Below are 22250 nucleotides of genomic sequence, written 5' to 3'. Positions count from 1 at the left end.
AAATAGAGCACAAGTGAAGGGTTCAAACTGCCAACCATCCCATTCACAGCTGAGCACCCAACTTCGCTCCACTGGGACTTCTTAATATTACTCCATCACCACTTGAATACTTAAATAACAAACTCAGTACCATTGGTTTCGTTTTCAGTCGTGTGTGTTGTATGCAGTTAAAAACATTGTTTTGAGAAAGGATTCATAGGTTTCACATGATTGTCCAAGGGGTACATGGCACACACCCACACATAGTTGAGAGTTCCTGATTTAAGGATGTAGGATATGGTCAGAATTGTATCTTTATCTTGTTTCTATTACAATATTCTATTACAATGAACAAACATATGATATATATACATGTACAAACACACATTGTCTTTTCTTCTGAAACTAGTTCTTGCATCATCAGCTATTTCTGGTCAAAAGATTATGGAGAGAAATTATCCAGCGGGCTAGAACATATAGCTACAGATGCTCTAAGAGGAGTAGCTTGTGGGATTCTCTGAGGGCAGTGTACCTTGTTGTGTGGTTGCTGGTCTTGCCTAGTAAATCTTAGGAAGAAGTTAGCCCTCCATTTCCCCAGATGACTTAGGGGCTGGTTGGTCCAGAGGGCAAAAAGATGGATGCCTGCCCTCTATGGCGGGGCCTGTGGTACAAGGATTCTATGATGCTATCAATCAGTCAGGCCATTCTGACTAGATTGGTTGCTTAGATACCGTGGGTTCTTTTTTTCTTATGAGGGATCCGAGCTGGGAAGAAAATAGGCAGTCCTATAACTTGCCAACCACACAATGAGAGACCAGGTTGTGGGAGAACTTGGTGACAGTGGACCTGCTTCTGGGCAAGCCCCTCTCTGACGAGGAAGGACAGACAACGGGAGAAGTCCTGAGTTGAATCAAGGAAAGAGAGCCGGGAGCTGGGGGCACATTACTAAAGGATGCGGGAAGTGAGGAAAGGTAACGTAACAAAGACAATAAGGTTTGTGGTTAACTAAAACAAATCCTGTTAAGGTGAAATATTCCCAAAGAGGTATAACTGACAGGTAACTAGATTAAGGACAAAGGGGGTTGTCTCCCCCAACAGTCTGGGCTAGCGGAAATTGGCTGGCAGGGCCACAATAATGGGGTTGCAGGGAAATCAGGCACACCAATTAGACACCTGTGGGAAAATCCCAATTGGGTATGTGCAGACCCAGGCCACCTACAGTGTGCCTAAACTCAGCTTAAAAGATGGTCCAATGCCCTCAACCACGCCTCCCCAGCCAGCGGGGACGGGAGGGGGGAAATGCCAGGCTGAGGACAAGCCTCTCTCTCTTGCTTGGGTGCTCTCTTGCAGGTTAGAGGGCAGGGGTGCACATGTGCCCCTGTGCCCTCTCTGGGTTCCAACTTTCCTGCATCCCCTCAACTCTGGGTTCTCTCCCTTGGCTCTGAACTCTGGGTTCGCATTCCTGTTCCAGGGCACCTGTCATGCGTTTTTCTGTGCTCCCCTGAAGTGGTCATTTTCAGTTGCGAACTTTCCCATGGCCCCCGCCATGCAGCCCTGCATGCTGTCAGAGATAGCGTGTACTTTTGAGACTTGGATTTACAAACGGGCTTCTGCCGTGAGAATTCGTTTAGCATAGAGAAGCAAGAACCGAGGTAAACCACCCCCCAGAAACATAACATATTTGGGACTGCGATTCGGGAAAAACCTCTGGACTCCACTTTTGAGGTAAGCAGGCTTGGAACAAAACCTTCTGTCCCTGGAGCCGAGGGCCAATTTCTGCCTGGTTTTTGGTGCATCCTTCCTTTCGGACTTCACCTCTGACCACTGAAGTCGAAGCTGGGGAGCGCTGGCTGTGGGGTCAGACTTAACCTGCCAGCCTTTGTGGGGGGAGAAGGGGCTGTCTACCCCCAACCAGCTGCAGACCCCACAGGGGCCTTCGACCCTGCCCTTCGGCGTTGCTGCGAGGGTGAGAGCGTGCAGTCTGCTTCGCCCGGGGTCCCACGTACATGGCCATGTCGGTGACCACGTGCCAGCAAGACGGCTGCGGGAACCCCCTCCTCCGCCAGCCCCCATGCGTCCGTCTGTCCCTCTCCTTTGCCATTCCTGCTTCCATGCTTTCCCGCGTGTTGCTGCCTTCCTTTGAGCTTCTAACTGCCACTCACCGTGCTGTTTAAATCTGCCCTCCTCTCTGTTGGCACCCACTCCTCCCCACCACTTTCTTTCTCCTCAGTCCCCTGACGCTTCCACCATGTTGCAGGACAGCCGCACCCGGGGCCCGCGGTTCTCACCGCGATGTTTGCTTCTCCTGCCCTCCCACTGCAGCCCCTTGTGGTCCCTGCCGGTTCGTCGGCCCAAGTCCACTCCGGTTCGTTCCTCTCGTCCTTTCCAGTTCCTTGGAGCGTCCCTCCTCCATTCATAGCTCAGCCAGGTGTAAGGAGGTGCCTTGTTTTTTGAGTCCGGCTCTGTTTTGGTTTTGGCGTTTGGCCTTGTTTTCCTGTAATTTGTTTTTCTTTCTTTCTTTTGCCAAGCTTTGGCCAAAAGGCGTTTGGAAGTTCAGTCACTAAACAACTGCTAGTCCTGACTTTTCCAAGACAGCCGGAGGCTTCCTGAGCACAGCTGTGCCTCCTGCTTCCACTCCATGGATGGGCGCAGACACCGGGCTATTTCCACGCTTGGTGCAATTCCGTTGGGTTAATGAATGCCCAGCCAAGGAGTCCTATTTCCCTAGCGTTGGCTGGATTCAGATTGAGCCACTAGATAGGTGCCTCCCACCCACTTCCCTTTAGAAGGTCCTGGAGAGACCACCCACTAACCAGTGGTCCCCTTTGAAGGTCCTGAAGATGTCACACATTACCCTAATGCCTGGCTTGCTATCTTGGAAATGTGCTGGGCCTAGCTAGCCAACAGTTGGAGGCCAGGTCCCGACATTGCCAGGGTTAGAAATGTCTGTCAGAGGCAATCAGGTTCCAGAGGACTGGAACTTCTGATTAAAGACTCTGGGATGCCAGCTCTCTAACCTTTTGCTGTGTGTTTTCTAGATGGGCAACCAGGAGTTTGTTTGCAGGGGAACGTTTCAGTACTGCATCCTGTCTAATTGGCCTAGATTTTACCCGCAGACAGTAAAGAAGCAGAAACTAGTGTTGTTCTGCAACTCTGTCTGGCCCAGGACATTCTGGGTGACCGGGAGTCCTGGCCAAACACGCACCCTCTCCCTCCGTACTCTAATTCAGCTAGGGCTATTCCGCAAGGGGATGGGAATGTGGACAGAAGTCCCCAGTGTCCAGGCATTTTTCCTCTTGAGAAACACTAAAGACCTTTATTCCAAATGTACCAGTCTAATAAAAGGCCTAGTGCCTGGGGCTGAGAGCCTTTCAGGCCCTAGGCCAAACACACGGCCCCCTGATCTTGAGCCTATAGAACCTGAGAAGGTAGAGGGCCCTGCCAAAATTCTGCTCTTAGTAAAGGCCGCTTCAGAACTTGGTCCTCAGATGATTCATAAGCCTTTCACCCGCATTGAACTCAAGCACGTTAAGAGCCACCTAGGTAGCTACTCAGACAATCCAGAACAGTACACAGGTACCGTTCAGCACCTCACCCTGGCCTGTGACTTCGCTTGGGAGGCCGTAATGATAATTCCAGGACAGACTATGACATATTTTGAGAAAGAGCAAGTACTAAGGAAGCTAAGAAATTTTCAGGCGTTTGAGTATTGCTGAAAATGACCTTTTACAATACAGATAGAGAGCAAGAAGCTAAGGTTCAGAAAAGAAATGAAAAGATGCCAGGCATGCGCAGGTACTAGCTGCTATTGTTAATCAAAGCCCACCCACTGCCTCCCAGGTCTCAAAGACCCCTGCACAGGGTACAAAGTGCTGTGTGTTGGCATGTGGAGTTGCCCTAATAGAAATAAGCCTCCACGAATGGGTAGGAAAGAGGGAACCGATTACATGGAACTGTGTGTGACCTCCTCCCTGGGGGACAGACAACTGAAAAGTGGATGAAGGGAGATGTCGGACAGGGCAAGATATGACAAAATACCCATTTATAAACTATCAAGGGCTCATGCGGGAGCGGGGAGGGGGGAGGGAGGGGAAATATGAGGACCTAATGTCGGGGGTTTAAATGGAGAGAAATGTTTTGAGAAACAATGTACAAATGCGCTTTACACAATTGATGTGTGTATGGATTGGGATAACAGTTGTATGAGCCCCTAATAAAATGTTAAAAAAAAAAAAAAAAGAGAAGCCTCCACAAGGGCCATGCTGTCTTTCTAAACAAACCGGCCGCTGGCGAAGTTCTGTCCTATGGGGACAACCCAAGAGGAGAGTGATCTGCTGGCAAGTGTGCAACTTCCAACTGGACTGAAGCTGCCCAGTTGGACGGCCCAGCCACATAGGATTGCTGCTCCTGGTCTGGAACCCTGGGTGTGCATAGATGTGGCAGGTAGGCCAGTAGTGCTGTCTACTCTCTCCTAACCTCCTTCCTCAGACTCTAAACAGTAGCTTGACACTATAGTATAGCTTATCGTCTCTAGGGTGCCTGGAGACCACAATCCTCAGGGCAAGTAGAGAGAATTCAACAACACTTAACACTACCCACCTTGTGCCTCCCTGGAGATCTAGTCCTTATAAAAACTTGGAAGGATGGGTCCCTCAATTCCCAGCTCCAGCCAGTCTGGAAAGTTCCTTCCCCAGTAATTCTATCTCCACTACGGCGAAAGTTCCAGGACAGAGTGCGTGGATCCCCAATTCTCGCTCAGTTAAGCTGTGGAAGCCGTTGGAACTGGATCCCACGGACTCAGATCAAATGGAGCAAGATCAGTACACATGTGAGCCATTAGACGGCCTTAAAGGGGCATTTCGTCGGTATTCTGAGACAGATAAGTCCTCTACAGAAAACCTTACTTCAAATCCACAACAGTCTTTAAGCTAGTAAATGCTATGACACAATTCCTGTGTTTAAAGTAAGCTTGCAGGCTATGCCTGTCAATCCGGTGTTAACAATACCTCCAGAGATTGTCTTTGAAACCTTCCAGGGTGAGATTAACCCACACTTCCATGGACATTGCCATCCCATAACTTGTGCCATAGTCTTACCTAAACTGTTCACCTGTTTTGTCTGTTCCAGAAGTCAGCAGATAACTAATGACACTGAGCCAAGTTTGCCATCTCCAGGACTACAAATGCCAGGATCACCTCAACCCCATCCACCATGGGCCCCTAAGTGGATGACAACCCCTCCCAATAGATCAGGAAGGAGGTGGACCTAAAGCCCCAGTTCATGTCCATTTGTCAGCAGGAAGTAGCCAGAAGATGGTCTCTGCCCAGTATCCCCAATGATTTGGGTTCTTACTCCTTCAGTGGGGAATGACAGGCAGCCAGATTAGGGACAAAGGAGGGCTGTCTCCCCCATATGTCTGTGCTAGCGGAAATCGGCGGGCAGGGCCAGCCATATATAGACCCAGGCCACCTAGGCCCGGGTGGGAGGCCTACCTGGGCCCACAAACTAGGCACCAGCTACATGACATCACACAGGTGTGCCTAAACTCAGCCAATTAGATCGGCCAATACCCTCAACCACACTCCCCAGCCAGCGGGGATAGGAGTGGGTAAATGCCAGATTGAGGACAAGCCTCTCTCTCTTGTTTGGGTGCTCTCTCGCAGGTTGGGGGGCAGGGGTGCACATGTGCCCCCACACCCTTCCGGGCTCATACTCTTGTGCGCGTCTTCCTCTCCCTTGGCTCCGAACTCTGGGTTAGCGTTCCTGTCCTGGTACTCCTCTCCTCTGTTTTTCTCCTCTCCCGTGTTTTCCTGTGCTCCCTGCGGTGGCTGGAGTGGCCATTTTCAGTCGCTAGCTTTCCCAGGCCCCCTGCCACACGTCGCCGCACACTTTCAAGAGATACCACATACTTTCGAGACTGGGATTTACAAAAGTGCTTCTGCTGCGTGAACTCTTTTAACGTTGAAAAGCAAGAACCAAGGTATGCCATCTCAGAAACCTAACATTTTCAAAATACAGAAAAATTTTATAAAGCCATGTAACAGTTCCCAGAGAGGGGATGTTCCCTTACTATACAAAAGAATACATTGATATTTGCCCTCAGGAAAGGATCACAGAAGATACAGGTGTGATACCAAAGTGTGAAGAAATTAGAGGGTGCCTGGCTGTCAGATAAAATAGCATCTGGGGTCTTAAAGGCTTGTCTCCAAACAAGCATACATCTAAATGAGATGTCAACTAAGTCCATCTGGAAGAAGCACACCAACATCAGTCACCAAAGGATTGTAAATTTTTTATCTGAAGTCTTAGGAGGGATTAGTATCAGATCCTAAATGGTGAGAATCCTGTTTGCAGAAGGCTATGGATGACAGTGGGAGCCCAATATTCATTTGTGGGAACTACATAGGGAACAAGCCTCTGGTGATCTCCCTCTATCCATAATTGAGGGGTGGGAGGAAAGTGGTCACTAAGCAGATTCCACTGGAGAGATGAGTATAGAAGATCAAAGGGGTAAACCTGCCTTGACCAGTTAAAACCTTGTCAGTTGATCTCCCCTCTGATGCACACTGGACCTGATCTAGTTTTTACCATTTTCTGTATTTGTTTTGTTTCTTGTTTGTTCATATTGGGCTTATCTCAGATCTGTTATGTCAATGGGGGCCACCCTCTTGAATTTATCTTGTATGCTTTTTCTGGTATATGAACCCCAAGATTGATGACCTATAAGGATAGCAAGTAGAATAAGGGTTTCAGGGGGTACAGTGAGGGTTAGGGGGGAGGGTAAAAGGGACTCCTATATCAAGGAGTCCAGGAAGGAAAATAGTGCTTGGAAACGGATTGTGGTAGCAATTGTGCAATACTGCTAGTTATGATTGAATGATGGAATGATATATGTATTAACTTCCAATAAAGAAAAAAATAAAGTTAAGAATTATTTTAAAAATATTTTTATTGTATATAAAATTTTTTGTCTCCGCACACAACAGTAGTATAGTGAATATATGAGGAAGGGAAAGAAAGAGAGAATTCACTTGCCCTGGAGAAACAGTCAGGGTCAGGCTGATTGTGTTGAACAGAATCAACAGAAAGGGGTGTATGGGAGGGCCCACATTCCTGGGAGTAGAGGTCAGTTTGGAGATGGAAAAGCTTCCTATCACTCTAACAGTTGGAAGCAAGAGCTGTCAGAGCAAGTGGTGAATTCCCAAGCATCAGAGGCTCTCCCTGAGCCATTCAGAAGATGAACGAAGCCTGTCCGGTTTCCCTGACCACCTCATCTTCTGGAGGCAAGGCTGGCCGTGGCCAAGCCAAGCTATGCCCAGCCCTGGTTTTCCTTCTACGGCTTCTGTGAGCGCTGGGCCGCAGCAGTGATGAGAGCTGCTCCTGTCCCACTGCCATCTTCTGAGAGCATGAACGTCACGTCGCACCCAGGGGCGAGCTCCTTCACGGTTTCTTGCAATATCCGAGAGAAGCTACGAGAAAGAAAAAGAGAAATCTCAGCTCTTACATATGGTCTCAGCCGATCTGTGAACAGCCTCAATCTCGTCTGTTCCTTCCAGATGGCACCTCTGGCTCTATTTTAAAAAACAAACAAACTCGTGGGTGAGGCGAGCAGAGCTGGCGCACCGGGATCTGACGAGATGGCCGGGCTGCCCGCAGGATTAAGGAAACCCAGCATCTGTTGGCAGGACCAGTCCCTGGCATCGAAGCAGCAGCAGAAGAGAGCAACGCCCGTGGTTTTCGTGTGCTCATTGTGGCCTCCAGGAGTCCCCTCTGAGGGAGGGACTTTTAAACTTGAACTACTCCTTCCATAAGAACACTCAACGGCAGCTCCTAAAAGTACGTTTCAGGACCCACATTTATCACCCTAATGCAGACAAGCTGGGAAGGGTATGTTTAGGTATTTTGAGAGATAGTGGTCCCCAGCACTGCAGAGCTGCACAGCTCTGCTACTGACCCAGGCTTTACGTGTTCCCAATCCAGATGATGCATCAGCACAGGATGTAGCCGAGCAGTGGATGGCCGACGAAGCCCAAGCCCCAGAAACAGTGAGAGCCCGGACTAGACTCTGGCACGAATCATCTGTAAGGTGATCTGATCGGTGTGCATCACTTTGGCTGCTCTGCCAGGGCTTCTTTTTTGCTTGTTTGTTTTTCTGCAGTTAACGGACACAGTCTTAGAAACATGGAATAAAAACCCAGACAGCTTCAGTCCTTTGGTGATTAAACGCACATTTGAAAATCTGCCTTGTCCTGATTCACTGTTGGAAAGCATGAACCGAGGCTAAAAGTGTCATCTGGCTTGTTAAATGTTTAAAAGCAGTGACCCATCTCTGCTTTTATTAATGTCTCACCAATCATGGCTTAAGTATAAAGCACTGTGAATGAAGGTAGTTGTCAGCGTTAACTAAAGGGATGTGGGTGTTTTCTTTATTTTTTGAAGAGGGAGAGGTAGTTTTAAATTATGGGCTCTGTTCCCCTTTTATAGTGAATCAATTGCATTGGTTAAAAGCAGCTAACTAGTCTTTCTTGAGCATACACCCACTAGCCAAGTCTACTTTTATTTAGACACTGTAAGTGGATACATTTGATTGTTTGAACCAAAATGGGAACATTAAACAAACACCACAGCCTCACTGAGACCACTGTGTAGACTTCTTTCAAGAAAAAGCTTGTGACCATTTTGTATGGCTTATCTGGAAACTTCTGTACATCTTTTTTTGTAAAGTTTTTTTTTTTTTGTTATTCTGCTGTGCCTTTGTTTAGTTTATTTCATTTTCCTAATGTGATAATTGTATTTAAAACTAAAACTCTGATAGAACATTCTATCTTCGCCTTCTGGCAAATTGAATGGCAAGAGGAGGATTTTACCAGTGTTTTTCACAGACGCAGATATGTTTTACAATATCACTGAATGGGGGAGTTATACACTGGCCCTGCGTATGCATACAGCATCAGTATCTGACCTCTTCTTCTTCTTAGAAATTTAAATGTGCTTATGTCGCCTGTGGGAAAATGAAAACAGGGAAGAGAGTGTCTGAGGACAAACTCTCAATATTCCTATGTTAAGGAGTCCGGGAGGCCAAGGCTCCCATGGAGGAAACCTTCACATTTGTGGGTCAGAGATGCATCCCACTCACATTCTCCTAAGTAAAAGTTATTCCCCTCCATGTCCCCCATAATAATGCCAAACCTAAGGTGCTGTTTGCAAACACATGGTCACTGACTATACACTTGGAGGCCAACTGCTTAAAAGCTAACTGCCTACAGGTTATCAGCCATCTAAGACAATCAGACCACCCTAAGTAGGGACCACTCCCTTCTGATAAGGATAGTGGATTGTTCCCCTGAAGGAGAGCCCAAAGACTCCTAAGGTCAAGCCAACTCAGAGATGACCAAGGTTAGGCTGCCATCTCGACTCTAGAGCCCACCTATCTTGTTATATGTATTATATGTATGCTTTCCTATCACAAGTGTGCTCCTAGTGCCCCCCCTTCCTATTGTGTGTATAGCCCTAGCTCGTCCCCCTCCTGTTATGTATGTGGTTATCTGTAATCAGGGTGGCTTGCATGCCCCTGGAGTATATACAAGCCTTGGTTGGAAATATATTCGCTTTCTCTGCATGGACCAGGCTCCTGAAGTCATGACGGTTCCGGAGGTGAGCACTTCATGCTTTATCTTGTCTGATGTCTCTTTAATTTTACCCCTCAATTACACAACCGCCCCTTGGACCTGTTTGATTGTGGGAGCTGGTGCCCCACAGTTGTCTTACTAGATGATCACTGATATCTTGCCACGTGTTTGGAAATTATTGTTTGTGATAGTTTTTTGGTGCTAACATGGCACCTGCAAGAAGAGATGGGTAGAGTTTAGCCTGTCAATCAGGTCAAAGCTGGATGACTTCCTTTGGAGGTGCTAGAGAGATAAATGGCTCTCTGGAGGCTGACCCCTCTTTCCCTCTCTGCTACACCTTACTGCTAGTGAGCCACTTTGAAACCTGCCAGAGTCCTGTGATGAACTGTGCCATTGGATCCACACGACCTTGCACCCTCCAGCCTGTGATCTTCCTGCATTGCATGTGGCTGCGTGAGTCAGAAGAGGGACTTGTGGACTAGTACTGGATATGGACTTGAGTTGGGCTGGGTTGGTATTTTTTGCTGATATATGAAGCTGCATGATAGAAAGCTCTTTCTTACACACATGTGACACTGAATTTGTTTCTCTGGTCAACGCGGCCTGACACACTGTACCAGGAGATTCACAGCAAAGACACGGTTTTGATCCATCCGGAGGACTTTCACTGGTTGTGCCACACTTGGGTCATGACATTTTTCTTACTTCCTGTCTGAATACTTCATGTAAGACTACTGGCGTGTGTTACCAGGAAACACAGATCTGCCCATAATCATTTATTGGAGCATAATTAGTTTTCCTTATAAGACCTGATGAGGTAACCTCAAACAAGCAGCCAGCTGGCCTGAGTGTCACAGAACGGTTTCTTTAAGAGTATCAAATCCTCTGCTAATGACTCTTGCTTTCATTCCTCCAGTATTTGATACTGGAGTTCCTTTCATTCTTTATTTTGATATTTAGGGGGAAGAAATCATTGATCATTTCTCTATTTGACCCCTAATCCTGTTTTCCCCCCACCCCCTCCTAGTTAATTCTTTACTCTTGTTGCCCATCATAAGTATGTAAATGCTAACCTTCAGCTGGAAACTTTATGTCTCTTGCAAGTCAATTCTGACTCATAGCGATCCTACAGGACAGGGTTGAACTGGTGCTGTGGGTTTCTGAAGACTGCACGTCTTCATGGGAGTAGAAAGCCTCATTTTTCTCCCTCTGGCTCTATACAGTGTCTTAAACAACTGCTTTACTCCTGGGAGATCTCTGTCCTGGGATCCTGGGTTACAGTGAGTGGAACAGATGTGGGCCATCTTTGAGGATCAGTCTTTGAGAACAGTTCTGCAGCTGACTCTAACGCAGAAGCAGTGGGTGGTCTCTGACCGACCACTGCAGTTTCTGGGGGCTCTGCTGGCTCAATGAAAGGTGCGAGGTCTGAATGGAGGCACAGTAAGAGTAGGTACCTCCCTGACTCACACCAACAGGCTAGCGGTGAGACAGGTGTTAACTTGGGGAAAGGCAAAGATAATGCCACACAAGAAGAGAGAGAAGGGGCGAGGCTAGAACAAGGCAAATTACAGGAGGACTTGAGAAATTATTTGTAGGGGAAAGATGAGGCTTTCTACTCCTGTAATGAGTTATAGTCCCGGAAACCTCCAGGCCCAGTTCACCTGTCCTATAGTGTTATATGAGTCAGCATTAACTTGATGGCCATGAGTTTAGTTTTTTTGACTTCACAGATAAGGAAAGTGGGATTCAGAGTGCCTGGCTAATATTTCCACAGGACAGCAGTAAGTAGAGATGTGAAGACTTTGGTCTGAGCTGTCTGTCAGACACACCAGCCTAACTTCACCACCACCACGGGGCACTCGCTCCCCGTCCAGGGTGAGGTTGCACCATCTCACCTGTCCGTTGAGGAGGCTGTTTTGATCCCCCACACCCCTTGCTCTCCCCACCCCTCTCCCCGGACACTCACTGAGGGTGCAGCTTGTACAGGGTGCCATCCACGCCTACAGTGATCTTCAGATGTTTGAGCCCCTGATCTTCTCTCCTTTTCTGCACGATGGCAGCCAGGCCAGCGCCACAGAGCTGCGCTGCCCGCTGGGACACAGCTCCGCACACCTTCTTCACCACGATGCTGTCGTCGCATGTGCTGTTCAGGCCGAGATGCTTCAGGATGGCCCTGACCTGGAGGAGGGTCAGCTGGTCACTGCAAGGGGAAGAACACAGTCAGAACCCATTTCCTTGGCCCCAGAAGTGTGCTCCATTGGCTATCTGGTGGTGCCAGCCCTAGGTGCCCCAGTAGCAGGGAGGAGAAAATGACCCAGGCAATGGCTTAGGAGAAACAAAGGACTTCAAAGCTGAGATTCAGGAATTCCCATCACCTTTAACAAATACAGTATGAATACTTCACGCTTATATCATCTCACTGGGAGCTATTACCAATTCAGCAAATAGTACACCCTGTATCCATTCTTCCAAAGCAGAACCTCAGGTTCAGAGTCCCTAACCGTAGCAGAGCAGTGTCCAAACAGCCACATCGCACCAGGCCTAGCCCGCTCTGGTCGGAGTTCCTCGTGCTCGGGCCCCTTTCTATTAAAGGCTATCATCTTTCCTTTTATTGAACTGGTTTTGATTCTCTGCTTTCTCTTCTCAACTAGACTATATACTTTTTGGTGGGGGAGAGGATTGCTGATAGCTTTGGGCTAGGTACATTCAGTGAACAAGTAGATATATAAATATATAATATGCCATCTCCCCCTAAGAGAATGGGAACCTATTTTGATTAGAAGCAATTGCAAAGAAATATCTTCATTCATTATGGGGACTGATTGGCCTCAAGTCTATTGTGGTGGCCAACTGCTGTCCAGTGGGTGACACTACACCCAGCACAATGAAACAGCACCATCTCATGATCAGTTGTTGACCAGACTACTGTGAACCATAGGATGTTCATTGACTGATATTTGCAACCTGATCACCAAGCTGTTCTTCCCAATGCATCTTAGTCTAGAATGAAGTTCCACCGACCTCTGTTTAGCATCACAGCAGCACACAAGCCTCCACTGATTGATGGGCAGTTGCTATACTCATGAGGTACATAGACCAGAAATTGAACTTGGGTCTTCCACATGGAAGGCAAGAATTCAAGCACTGAACTACTATTGTCTTGTGACACTGAGTCTAGACTAGATCCTATTGTTTAAATGAACCAATAATACTTAAACAGAGCTCTTGTGTTCCAAGCTCAACAATATGAGGTTATACCCCTGATTGTCTCTGGCAATATTTAGGGGTAAAGTGTTACCAGAAGAGAGTAACTGAGAAACAGCCTATATGGCCATATGGGGACAAAGCAGATCAATTGTAGCATTGCCAGACAACAGAATGACTTGTAGATATTACAGCTTGTACTGTGACCTTGCACAAGGGTACTTGTACAGATGACCATGAATAAGATTAATTAATACCATGAAAAGCATTCATGATATTATGTTAATAAAACAAATGAGAATGTTTAATATGATCTTAAAATGTTTGTCCTTGAATAGAAAAAAAGGGTGAGAAATAAATTTACTCAGATATTGGTGAGATTAGAGACAATTTTTCTCCTTTTACTCATCTGTTATATTTTAGACTTTCTGAAAGCAATGAGCTATAGTCTGTCTTTCTGTCTGTCTATCTTTCTTTCTCTTCTGATGTTAGTAGGCAATGATGCTCATTGGCCAGATCTGTTATTTCATTAGGGCTTCAAAATGGTGATAATCTGATCCTATCACTTCTTCTGCATCTGTTAGCTGGAAAACATACAGAAAAAGAAAATGTGTTCTGTGTATAACAAGTCTTTCAGCAGGTTAATCGACAACTGGTGATGTGTCTACAAATTAGATGAAAGAATTCTGAACAGACTATGTACTGCATAATTTCAACTATAGTGTACTGTATAATTCCAGATATAGTACATCCTGGAAAATAAAATAAAATAAAAAGATGACAAACCCAAACCTCTTGCTATTGAATTCTATATAGGGTTCCTAAGCCTTTAAAATCTTTATGGAAGCAAATAGCCTTATTGTTCTCCCACAGAGCAGCTGGTGAGTTTGAACCACCAACCTTATGGTTAGCATTCTAAGGCTTACCCAATCATGCTCAAAACTCCTTAGAAACACCCCCCCCACCACCGGCCAACGAGTTTATTTGACTCATAGTAACCATATAGGACAGAATAGAATTGCCCTTGTGGGTTTCTGAAACTTTAAAAATATTTACAACAGTCGAAAGCAGAGAAGCATGGGGTTTGAACCATGGACCATGTGGCTGGCAGCTGAATGAGTAACCCACTACTCCACCAGAGCTCCGAAGATCAGTGGTTACAAAGGGTTTCAGGGCGGGAGAAGTAAAGATGACTAGTGGGGGAGCCCCAGGTCACTTGAATGGCAGTGAAACTACTCTGCCTGATACAACAGTGGTGGACACATATTATAATGATCTGCAAAACCCGTCGGACTGTAAAACACAAAGAACGAGCTATGTAACTGTGGAATTTAGTTGATAATAACCAATATTGGTTCATCAACTGTGACAAGTGTACCATCCAAAAACAAGAGTTTAACAGAAGAAACGGCGTGCTGGGAGAAAAGGGGCCTAGGGGAACTCTCTGTACTTTCTGTGCAGTTTTCTGTACACCTAAGCGGCTCTAGATGATAAGGTATACTATCTGTATTTTCTGCGCAGTTTTTCTGTACACCTAAGCGGCTCTAGATGATAAGGTATATTCTCTGTACTTTCTGCACAGTTTTTCTGTACACCTAAGCGGCTCTAAATGATAAGGTATATATTTGAAAGTATATAGGAAAAGAAACTCTCAATTTTTTCTAAGTGTCGGCCCGTCAGAGTTTAACACCCTCCCTGATTCTCAGAGTAAGGCTGGTGGTTCAGCAGCAGAGTAACTGCTTGTGACAGAGGAAGGAAGTGGCGCCCAGACTGGTGTGGAGACCCACCTCAGGTCAGGTCACACAGCACAAACAGGTCAGCCATGCACGACTGAGACGTACCCTAAATTCAGTGCTCTTACCCCAAGGACCGGGGCCCCCTCCATTTGACAACATCCTCTGAGACGACCCCTACCATTTCCCAAACAGCACTGAATGGACACACTTTTCCTTTTATTCTATAGGAATTGGTTTGTTTTTGTTTTCTTTTTTTAAACTGTAGAAATCAAAACATCCAAAATGGACACTTCTTGTGCATTGGGAGCAAATCTTTCTAGATGCAAATATTAAAGAAAGCAGACAGGTCCAGCTTCTTCACACTTTTTCAGGGACAACTTCTTTGTATTCAGGTGAAAAGAAAAGAAAAGACAGAGGAAGCTACACCAATCTGCCTCTCTGGGACAGGTGAAGGAGAAGTCCCTTCTGGAGCACAGGAAGGTCCAAGTGGGAATGACTTTCAACTTGCCCTTTGGCATCTGAAGCACAAACTGTAAAAGGATGCTGAACACACTTCAGAAACAGGCGGAGCTGCCGTTCCTGATTCTGTCACCATCTTCTCAGATGGTGAGCACAGCCCACTGGAGCCCTTCACTGAGAGTGCTGCTTGTAGCTTATGGAGATATTTTATTTTTCTTTCCACAAAGTTGCTTTTGGCTCATTGGCACTGGCCATAAAGACTCAGAGAGCTAAACGAGTGAATGTAAATTGAGAGAAATTCCAAACACAGCTCCCACTAACGCCCACTGCTGGTAGGAGAGCAGTGAACTGGACATGCTTATACTAGACTGGTGATGGTCAACACTGTAGCTTTCTTTTTATAAAAGACTGTGTCCATGGGGAACCTATACCTTGTAGCCAAATGCTTCTACTCCTAAGATGCAAATGATTGTGCATACAAAAATGTTAACTATGGTGCTACTCAGAATAGTAGAAATCTGAAAATTATAAGCCAACCCTTTTGTACTAAAGAAAATGTTTAGTAAATTATAGCTTTGCAACATAATAACATTATTCAGCCACTTACAATGATAATTAAACTAAAGCGCTGATCTGGGCAAGTTTCTCTTTCAAACAGGGTTTCAGAATCGACACTCACAAATGTATATAGGTTTGACAAAGGTTATTTCTACATACGTACTTTCCCCCCCACATATGTACTCATAAGTGATACACACATGTCTGTGAATAGAGTAGTGCATGCGGAGGACAAAGTTATGAAAACATCTCAGCCATAACCAAATGCCTTGAGGAAACAGGCTGCCGGGCTTCACTCGGGACCATCGTTTCAGGGGACACTACGGTCCACTGGCATAACCTAGTCCACAAGGACAATGTCCGACATTCTACTTTGCAATAGGGTTCTTCAGAGCTGTGAGCAGCCATTCAGAGGAAAGAAGAATGAATGAAACAGTAAACACAGGGAAGGAAGCGTTGCTACAATGTGTGCATTGCAATCACGGTCACAAATCACATGTGTGTTGAAAGAAAAACCAATTTACTCTGAAAACCTTCACTCTAAACACAATTAAAAGGTAAAAAAAAAAATTTTTTTAAGTATCCAGTTAATAAGTGCAGAGAGAATCAGATTACCACCATTTCACAATCCCCAGTAAAATAACCGGCCTGGCAATGAGCATCAATGACTGTGACTGTCCTGTGAGAGCGAGAGAGGCAGGCTGACAGGCACCCTGCAATGACGGGGACAGAGTGCTCTTGCACCCACATCGACCTCTAATCTACTCGAGCATTTGGCCTCGTGTGATTTTGCAGACTACAAATATACACAATGTACTAAAGCGGTAGGATGAGTTTCTTCAGTAAATGAATGCAAAGGAGACCAAGAGAAGGAGAGGGAACCTGTGGATTAAAAGTGCTTCATCTCCCTGGGAGGGGGGCCATACGTCAATCTTTGTGACCGGTCCCCCCTACTACCCCTTCTACCCTCCTAGTGTCGCTCCTCCCTTTATTGGTCCCGAGGGGTTTATCTGTTCTGGATTCCCTGTGTTTGGAACTCTTATTTGCACCAGTGTACATGCTCTGGTCTAGCCAGTTTTGTAAGATAGAATTGGGGTCATGGTAGTGCTTTTAAAAATGTCTGTAGATGCGCGGATGTGAAGGGTGGGATCTGTTCCTAATGCACACGGCTCGAGGCCTGGAGAAGAGGGAGCTGGAGGATAGATGAACTGAGCTGGGCCAGCAGCTGGTCTCTGTTGACGCTGGTGATGGCTAGAATGGGTTCCCTGGGTTCGCTTGACTCTCTTCTCTACTTTTGCACACAATTAAAATGTTTTACCAATAAAAATCCGAATCACAAATGAATACTGACATGAGCAACACGAAAAGTGATATATATATACTATGATTGCAATGAGGAAAAATGTATGCACGCATGGGCTGAAATGAAATAAAACATGTAAACATCAAAATAGTTGGAATTGATAGTGGACATGTGGATGAATTTTTTCCTGAAACTTTTTTTGGTATTACAGACACGTCATCTTTAAGAACAAAGCAGACAGCTTTAAGTTAACCTCTCTGTAATAAAGAACGTAGATGCCTGGTGAGGACTTTTTCCCTTCGGCTAAATGATCCATGGTCCCAGGCCGGGTGCAGCCCCTCCTCGCTGCAGCTGGTGAAGGAGAACAGCTTTCTCCAGGGTCTTCATGTTTTTATTTTTAAAGCTCAAATCTTCCCAACCCTCATGGGGGAGCCCTCTGTCCAAACCCGTGCCTCTCCCACAAGAGAGGAAAAGTGAACCAAACCTCACCTTTCGATCTGAGACAAGTACTTGGTTTCGAAGATGCCCCTCATCCGCAGACGCTCAGAAATGTGCCCGTGGAAGAGCAGCCCCTGCTTGGTCAGGTCGATGAGGATCTGCCGGACTATCTCACCCAGGTACATCCCACTGGTCATTTTCTCATACCTGTGGGAGGGCAGGAAACCAGGGCTGAAGAATCATTGCCGGAAAGAGCAACAGGGGGCAGAAGGCAGCTGCCAATGGAGGTGAGCCTACTGAGACTCCCCAAGCTGCAGAAGCACAGGCAGAAGAGGGCCTGGCATGGGACGATCCAAGCTGTAGAGCCTGTGTTGTAAACCAACATCTCAAATATAGGGAGCTACACGCCAGCCCCACACGACTGTTAGGAGGCAAGTCTCAGGCACCAGTCGACACCCAGCAGAACGTCCTCTCCTGACCACGGATCCAACTCCCCTTGGCTTTGCACTTGAAGAAATCCATTTCATTGGAGATGATGCTCCACAAGAGAGTGTTTTTAGACTATCTGTATAGCCCAGAGGTGCTACAAATGGTGCTTCGCTTTCCCATTCTGCCAGGCTGTGAGGGAGGGCGGGGTGGAGGGGCCTCTGTAAGTGAGAGCGCTGTGCCACACGTGTGGCTGACAGTGATGCCGCCCTTACTAATAACAGTGGTCAGAGCAACAATGCCCTGCCCACAGTCACGTGGAAATCTAATTGTAGCTAAGTTAAGACTTATGCTTTTAAATACTCAGAATCTCATCAGTCTAAGGAACCAACACAAGCAAATAATAGTCACTGTGAGGAAAAATAAAATGTGCAGCCCCCTTAAATCCTCAGTCTAAAAATATAAGTGCCCAGTAGACACAGGCACACAATTAAGTCAGAAGGAAGTTAGTCCCTTGAAAAGAGGCATAATATCCATATACCCCAACTGGGGTCCCATGTTAAGGACACCTGGCCCCCCTTTTAATAGCCTCAGTTCCTTTGCAATTCCCACAGCTGCAATGTCTTCCAGCTACAAAACCTAGGACCGAAGGAAGGTGCAGAACCACCAGGGTGACGTTGGCTTTGCCCACGGTCCTTCTTAGGCAATGTTTTCATGCAACAGTTACCAAGGGGTTCACAGCCTGGCCATCCATCCGATTTTCCATCTTCTCAACTTCTCACTTTTACTGCCTCCTCTCACAACACATCAGTTCTTTCATCTTTAAAAAATGCATATGTAATAAGACACTGAACTTGGGGAGAGTTAAATGCTTATTAAGCTGATCAATGGTAACTGAGACTGGGGGAGTTTTTCCAAAGATGGAGTCAGGACCACTCAACTCTGCACGTATGATTTCACCTGGTTGGTGCCCCTCTCAGCTATGTCCTTTAGTCCAGAGCCTATCAGCTTTTAAGACAAATAATGAAAACTAGCAAACCCTGTGAAACATGCTAGTGCACAGAGTAGAAAAGTATGGCTGTGGGCCAAGTCTAGCTCACCTCCTGTGTTCCTAAATACATTTTTATTGGAATACAGCCATGCCCACTCATTTACTTACTGTCCATGGCTACTTTTGTCCTAAAAAACGTGCAATTGAGTAGTTATGACAAAAACCAAATGGCCTGCCAAACCCAAAATACATATTATCTGATCCTTTAGGGATCAGATTTATTTAGGGAAATAAATTGTCAACCTCTGTTCTAGGAATGAGTCTAGGTAATATATTCCAGAAGGCATATCAGAATGGAAGTATAAATCTATTCTAATTTTTCAAAAGAACCATTCATAAGTTTGCATATTCTAAACATTCTAAATATAATATACACCCCTCCTCCAGGTGACTGTGATCCACTGGTGAAACATGACATCATGATTGAGAACCAGCACCCTACCAATCACAGGTGGGCTCCTCTACATCCAGAATCCTTTAAAAAGCTGAGAATGTTGACCTCTAGACTGGACCTCATAGAAGTCCACTCTGTTTGAGCTCATGAAGTCATGCTGTCTCTGCTCAGTCCACAAGTGAATATTTCTATAGCCTTTGCCTCACTCGCGTATACAGTGTCTGGTTATATTTAGAAAAAGGTATCCCTACTTATACCTGTAGGAAACTTGTAATGTATTGTTTTGGTTTGATGGCGAGTGGTAATAAATAGTGTCTATGGCAATAAAGAACCCTGGTGGAGTAGTGGCTATACTGTTGGGCTGTGATCCACAAGGGCAGCAGTTCAAAAGTACCAGCTGCTCCATGGAACACAGGCAGGGCTTTCTGCTCCTGTTAACAATTACAGTCTCAGAAACTCACAGGAGCAGCTCTACCCTGTCCTGTAGGGCCATTATGAGTCAGCATCCACTCCATCGCAGTGAGTTTTTGTGTGAGATGGCATTAAGATGTCACCCACGGAGTTCCAGCTAGATGACGACCAAGTAACACACACCAGAAATCAGTGCAGGAGAGTGACTGAGAGGGAAGTTCCACTCTTAGCCTTAGCCATAACCCTGCCAAAGTCTCAGCTAGTGCCTGGCTACTTTTGCTGGCCCAAGGGCTTTACTTCAACACAATGACAGCTTACCTCTGCCTTTGGGCAGGGTTTAAACCTCTCAAGCTCCACAGTCAAGTGACTGGGACTCAGCTATTCCTTTACATTTTTTTCCTCTTTCCCGCCACCGTCACAGTGGGCTCAGACCCCCACTCCATTTTTTTTCTTTTCTTTCCTTTCACATGCCACTGCTGGCCTTTAGGCCACTCCCTTCAGCCTAGGGCAACTCTTCTGCCCTCCACCCATTTAGAGAAATCCCACCCGCCTTCTGCTGCACCCAAAATGGCTGAGAGATCTCCCCTTCAAACAGTTGGGGAATTCCTACCTACTCTTCAAGGCCCTTTAAGTGGCTAGGGGAACTCCCGCCCACCCTTTGTGGTGCTCCACTCAGCTGGGGGAACCTCTGCCGACCATCCACGGAGCTCCACATGGCTGGTGGATCCCATGCCTGTCGTCCACAGCACTACACATGGCAAAAGGAACTTCCTCCCATCACATGGCCTAAGGCAGCTCCACCAACCCTCTCTAGTACTCCATGCTGCTGCAGGAAACTCCACCCAACTACACAGTGATCTTGCCGACTAGGGCAATTCCACCCACCATACACGGTGCTGTACACCAAAGCAGGCACACCCACCTGCCCTCCATGGCACTCCCATTGCAGCAGACAACCCTGCATGCCCTCTGAGGCACTCCAAGCTGCCGTGGGACACACCACCACAGCTTCCTGTGAGATAATTTAGTGCAGTGTCATCCTCGTGGGACCACAACCACCCAACCAGCGTCCTCTGACAGGACCATCCAATTTGCCTTCCAAATAACAGAATGCTGGTTGGCTAGGGAAAGAGTGAAACCACAGGAAGATAAAGTGGTAGCCCAACCCCCCAATGCAGTTAGCTGTAGGCAGGGCGAAGAAGCCTTCCTAAGAGTCTCTCAAAGGGAGATCCCTGTGCTCTTCAACTCTGAAAAATTGCACCTGGCTCCTCTAAAATGACACATAAACAGCAACCAGCCCCAACAACCTCAATGAAAAAACAGGAGAAATAAATGGCAATGTCAGAAAAAGTCCTGAACCTAACGACATGCATATAAGAATCAGATGTTGATCTTCCACAGAAAGAATCTTGAGAATGCTGCTTGGAGTCATACAGGATATGAGGAAAGAAATACAGAAAAAGGATGAAATGATAGAAAAGATAAAGGCCACACACACCAAAGGGAAATACAAGACCTAAGGGACGAGATAACAAAAGCCAGTAACAAATTCACAGACTTTGCCAACAGACTTGGGGAGGCAGAGTGATAACCAGGCAGACTTCAACAAGCGGGAACGGCAGTCAAATAAGATATTCAGAGAAATGGAAGAAAACCTGAGAGCCACGTGTGATAGTATGTAGAGAAACAACATTAGAATAATTGAACTATTGCAACAAGACACAACAAAGAAGTCAAGGACAAAAATAGGGATTTTTTGAATAAAACTTCCCCAACTTTATGAATGTATGAAAAACATAAAGAACACTGTTCTTTCAGGAGGCTGAAAGAACATTAGCTAGACTGAATCCCAAGAAGTCACCAAGGCATATAATAGTTAAACTATCCAACTTTGAGGGAAAGAAAATCATCAGAGTAGCTAGGGAAAAACAAACAGTCACCTATAAAGTTACCCAAATAAGAATATGCTCAGACCTATCAGCAGGCACTAAGAAGAAGAGGAGAGAGTGGAGTAACATATTCTAAAATTTGAAGGAAAATAACACAAACCCAAGAATACTCTACCCAGCCAGAGTAAGAGTCTTCCCAGACCAGGAAAAACTAAAAGAATACATTAAAACAAACTCATCCCTACAAAAGATCCTTGCCAATCCAGCATGGACAGAAGAACAACATTCACTGAGCACAAATAAGAGACCGCTACATAAAAACAACAAGGAGATAACAGCCCCCAAGATAGCATTGGCTCAATGATGGAAAGACGGCAAGAATATACCATAAACACACACACACAGACACACACACACACACACACGCCCAACACTGATAAGAAAGGGAGGTAGGAAAACACAGCGATCCAAATTGGTGGGGAGGTGGGTGTAGGAGACCTGGTAGGGCATGATCAAGGAGAATGTAACAAAGAAGAAGTGCTGAAATCCTGGTGGGGACTGAGCATGATAGTGGGACAGGAGGAAAATCAAGGGAAATAGGAGAAAGAGCTGGGAGGCAAAGGGCATTAATAGAGGTCTAGATAAAGACATGTACCTATGCAAATATATTTATACGAGGATGGGGAAATAGATCTATGAGCCTATATTTATAGGTTTAGTATTAAGGTAGCAGAAGGACATTGGGCCTCCACTCAAGTACTCCCTCAACGCAA

The 22250-nt window shown here is 46.1% G+C and overlaps 1 protein-coding gene across 1 annotated transcript in view; it reads right to left on the bottom strand.

The window, feature by feature from the left end:
- Positions 1-7037: 7037 nt before the first annotated feature.
- LOC101660130 (hexokinase HKDC1-like) overlaps positions 7038-22250 on the bottom strand; it is a 73528-nt gene continuing 58315 nt past the window's right edge. The window contains exons 17-19 of the mRNA XM_045291680.1: positions 17358-17513; positions 11575-11808; positions 7038-7448 (exon numbers count right to left, since the gene is read on the bottom strand). Coding sequence (XP_045147615.1) covers positions 7313-7448; positions 11575-11808; positions 17358-17513 — 526 coding nt within the window. The 3' untranslated portion in view covers positions 7038-7312. The remainder of the gene's footprint in view (positions 7449-11574; positions 11809-17357; positions 17514-22250) is intronic.

The sequence above is a fragment of the Echinops telfairi genome, unplaced genomic scaffold (assembly GCF_000313985.2).
Source record: "Echinops telfairi isolate 266 unplaced genomic scaffold, ASM31398v2 ScPeMD7_70;HRSCAF=299, whole genome shotgun sequence".
NCBI lineage: Eukaryota > Metazoa > Chordata > Mammalia > Afrosoricida > Tenrecidae > Echinops > Echinops telfairi.
Note: the sequence above shows the minus strand (reverse complement) of the source record. Positions and strands in the feature narration are given on the sequence as shown.